Here is a 4,487-nt window from a genome sequence, read left to right on the forward strand (position 1 = left end):
TAAATAGCAAGTGCTCCATACTAGATGGTAAAAATTATTTCCCCTTAATACTTTGTGTTTAATCACGTTCAAGAAGATGTAACTTAAAGGAAAAAACAACTCATTAAAAGCCACTTGAAGCATCATCAAGGGTGCAATGAAACATTTCCTTAGGAAGGCAGACTCTGGGGAAATGGTCCCGTGGGAGCTCACTGAGATTTCCAACAAAAGCCTCAGCTCCCTGCTTTTCACGGTGCTAGGGAAAGATGCTTCCTGCTTCCCTAGTAGCTGTCCAGGAGTCTTACATCAAAAGAACAACCAGAGAGCTAGCTCTCCATCCAATTCTGCATGAGAACCAAGATAAACTACAAGTTTTGATTCTAGATGCAGAGAAGTAAAAGTAGAGCTGTCTGTACAGTGCACTATCAGTTTCCTTTCCTCTAGACCAATTGAGTCACCCAGAAGGAAATGGATGGGAGGCAGTAAAGGTAGGCTCCAAGCTGAACCAGTAAACCGGTGAAGCGTGAGCGTTTGCCTGACCCACAGCTTCCTGCTCCATAGCAGTTAGCAGCACTCAGCTCAGGATCCAGGTGATTGTAACTCCCCTGCATTAGCAGCTCAGTAGCATTGTGACTTCACCTGTAAAGTTCTTCACCTGCAAAATTACAGACCGGCCAGCGTTTAGAAAGTGTTCCATAGTTAGTGTCAGTAAATGTTCCGTTCTTTTATTCTTGCCCCCTCCTTTGGCTTTCCCGTACTTCATGGTGTGTAACTACTCCCTCTTTCTCTTAATAGCTCATTTTTGTTTGTTTGTTTTACCTTCACAGACACCCTGGAGGAGAATGGCCGCAGAGAACACCTCCTCGGTGGCAGAGTTCATCCTTGTGGGCTTAACAGACCAGCCTGAACTGCAGATCCCATTCTTCATCATATTTCTCATTTTCTATGTGGCGACTGCGGTGGGAAACCTGGGCTTGGTCACCTTGATAGGGCTGAACTCTCACCTGCACATTCCCATGTACTTCTTCCTCCTCAACTTGTCCTTCATAGATCTCAGTTACTCCACTACACTCACCCCTAAAATGCTGGTGGGGTTTATTCTGAGAAAGAATATCATTTCCTATGAAGGGTGTATGACTCAGTTTTTCTTCTTCTGCTTCTTTGTCTTTTCAGAGTCCTACATCCTGTCAGCAATGGCATATGACCGCTATGTTGCCATCTGTAAACCGTTGCTGTACAGGGTCACCATGTCTCCCCAAGTATGTTCTTATCTTTTGTCGGGTGTCTATGGGATGGGGGTTTTTGGGGCTGTGGCCCATATGGGAAACCTACAGTTTATCACCTTCTGTGCTGACAACATCATTAATCACTATATGTGTGACATCATTCCCCTCCTTGAGCTGTCCTGCAACAGCTCTTTCATCAATTTGTTGGTGGTTTTTATTGTTGTGACCATTGGCATTGGAGTGCCCATTGTTACCATTTTTATATCTTACGGTTTCATCCTCTCTAGCATTCTCCACATCAGCACCAAAGAAGGCAGGTCAAAAGCTTTTAGTACCTGCACTTCCCATATTATTGTAGTCTCTCTCTTTTTTGGGTCAGGAGCTTTTATGTACCTCAAGCCACCTTCTAGTTTGCCCCTGGATCAGGGAAAAGTGTCCTCTGTTTTCTATACTGCTGTAGTGCCCATGTTCAACCCATTGATCTATAGTTTGAGGAATAAGGATGTCAAGATTGCTCTGAAGAAGACCTTGAGCAGAAAAATCTTCTCATGAATGTGCTTTGGAATTAACACCCAAAGCTTTATTAGGAGATTTTTAAACAGTTATTATTTTTCAGTAGTGAAAGTCAGTGCTTCCTACACTATAACAATAGAACTTAAAACCTCATTCTCAAAAATATTTTAATTGTCTACTCAGTTGCCTCGAGATTATTCTTTATTTTGCAGAAATTGTTTTTATAATGATAAAATATGCCTAAAAATAACCCAGTCCAATCTATTCATATAATGTGCTGCAAACTGGTGATTTCTAAAGGTTTTACAGGGTAACTACTGATGTACATGCTCCCGACACTAGCGCTGGAACTGACATACAGGCCTTTGAATTCCAATAACATTTTTTTCCTTTTAGACCCATTTTCTTGTTCCACCCTTTCCATGGCCAGTTTCATCCCTTTAAGCTTGCCACAGATGTTTGCATTTAAACAAATCTGACTGCATTTTCAGCCATGCCATTCAGCTTAATCTTTGGAATATCATTTTTACAAGCATATTGGAGGTGAAAACTTAGGTTGAGAAAGAAATGTTTTTAAGACACTTCAAGTATGAGAATGAATGAGAACAATGGACCCAAGAACCAGGCACCTGCACTCCCTCAAGTGGTATTCAGAGCCTTGCAGACCCAGACTGCTTCTCAGATACCTTAATGACTGTAAGATGCTCCATAGGACCTTCATTCATTCGTTCTTTTTCCATAAATGGAGACAGAATTTGGGACTTCAAAGGTATGGAAAATAGTAACAGGTTTGGACGTATGTTAATTATATTGGGTAAAAGGAAATAGAGCTTTATAGAGAGATTTAGAAGGATAATGTTTTTAAAAATCAGTATACATCGTTGACAGGAATGCTTCTTTGTAAACTCTTTGAAAGATGCTTTGAATTATGAGTTTTTCTTAGGAAAGTTCTCTTTATCATATTAGAGAAAGCAGTTTGGAAAACTGTCTTCTTTTCCCCTTTGGAATGATTCTATTATTCAATAATGTACAAGTTTTCACAGAAGGTGAAGCTCAGTGGAAACTATATTTCCAATAATGAGGTTGAGTGCAAGACTGAATTCAGGTACATGGATTAGGGGGAGGAATGGTGGGAAATTAGTACAACGTAGGCAAATGAAAAAGTGCCCAACTTCTTTTGCTTTTTATTTAGGAATATTATCATATAATATTTGTACAAAATAATGCATTTCACTTTCACTTTTCATACGTATAGCGAGTTTATTTCTATCATGACCACCTCCCACTATCTCTTTTTATACTTTCTCCTGGTAGGTGCCCTCTCCTCACAAATAGCCTCCCTTTAAGAGTGGAAACCATTTTTGTTTAAAAATCTAGATTCTGCATACAAAGGAAAATATGACATTTACCTTTGTGTGTCTGATTTTTTTCACTTATTATTGTGTTATGTAGCACAACCCTGTTCCTAGAATGGTCTTGTTTGTAGCTGAATAAAACTTCATTGTGTATGTATATCAGATTTTCTTTATTCATCCATCTATTGACAGGTGTCAAAGCTGATTCTATAATTTTGGTTGTTGTGATTTGTAAGAGACAGGCATGTATAGGTATTACTATAGTGTTCAGACTTTGATTGCTTTTTGTCTTTATTCAGTGGTTTAGCTGGATCATATAATAATTCTAATTTAAGTTTCCAAGGAACTTCTGTATTGTTTCCATAGTAACTAAACCAATTTGCCTTCTCACCAAGAAGTAGGTACAGGTTCTTTTCCCCCAAATTTTGATGGCATTTTTTTTCTTTTAATGATCTCCTGACTGAGGTCCATTTCTTTTAAAATTGAGGTGTGATCTTATACAGCAAAGTATATGAATATCAAGTGTTTAATGGATTTCCCCCTCAGTATGTAAGGTTACACAGCACCACTTAGACCTACAGTAGGCAATTTCCAGCATTTCAGAATGTTCTGGGCTGTTCTTTTCCAGTAAAATTCCTAGTAAATTCATTCTCTTCCTGGAAATACCAGTCCTTCTCCCTCTTTTTGCTTAGGCTTGAGCTTCATATTAGGAGTCTATATAAATAAAACAAAATAAAATAAAATAAAAAGTGTATTTACTTTTCATTTTACTTTATTTTGACAGTGCTGGAATCCAGGGTCATGCACATATCAAGCATGTGCTCTGGTATTGAGCAGCATCTATAGCTTACCACATTATCTTTTGACTGCTGCCTATTTTCCTTGTGAATGGCATCACAATATTTTTCTTAAGTTTTGCTCTTTAGTAAGTACTCTGCTGTCCAAATGCACAATTTTATTTGCTATTGTCTTAGCGGGTATTTGTTTATGGAATCTACATATTATCAATAAAGTTTCCATGAAAATTGTCAAGAAAATATTTTGTCTAGAGTGTACTCTTTTTTTTTGTTTTGTTTTGTTTTTTGAGACAGGGTTTCTCTGTGTAGCTTTGGAGCCTATCCTGGCACTTACTCTGTAGACCAGGCTGGCCTCGAACTCATAGAGATCTTCCTGCCTCTGCCTCCCGAGTGCTGGGATTAAAGGCGTGTGCCACCAACGGTGGGCTAGAGTGTACTCTTATTTCTCTTGGGAATGTACATATGTGAGTATCCTGGACCACAGGATTTCTATTGTTTTCTTTTATTGAATTTATTTTTTCCATTTTTAAATTTAAATTAGAAACAAGATAGTTTTATATGTCAATCCCAGTTCCCTCTCCCTCCCCTCCTCCCCCGCCTCCCACTAACTCCCTACA

At 38.8% G+C, this 4,487-nt stretch overlaps 1 protein-coding gene across 1 annotated transcript; it reads left to right on the forward strand.

Moving 5' to 3' along the window:
- Positions 1–821: 821 nt before the first annotated feature.
- On the forward strand, positions 822–1,757 carry LOC100754758 (olfactory receptor 8B12). The gene has a single exon (XM_027412220.1). The coding sequence runs from the start codon at positions 822–824 to the stop codon at positions 1,755–1,757; it is 936 nt and encodes a 311-aa protein (XP_027268021.1).
- Positions 1,758–4,487: the final 2,730 nt, after the last annotated feature.

Source organism: Cricetulus griseus, chromosome 4, assembly GCF_003668045.3.
Source record: "Cricetulus griseus strain 17A/GY chromosome 4, alternate assembly CriGri-PICRH-1.0, whole genome shotgun sequence".
Lineage (NCBI taxonomy): Eukaryota > Metazoa > Chordata > Mammalia > Rodentia > Cricetidae > Cricetulus > Cricetulus griseus.

What these genes read in the sequence shown, in the direction of transcription:
- LOC100754758 (XM_027412220.1), top strand. Translation starts at nt 822, where the DNA reads ATGGCCGCAGAGAACACCTCCTCGGTGGCAGAGTTCATCCTTGTGGGC.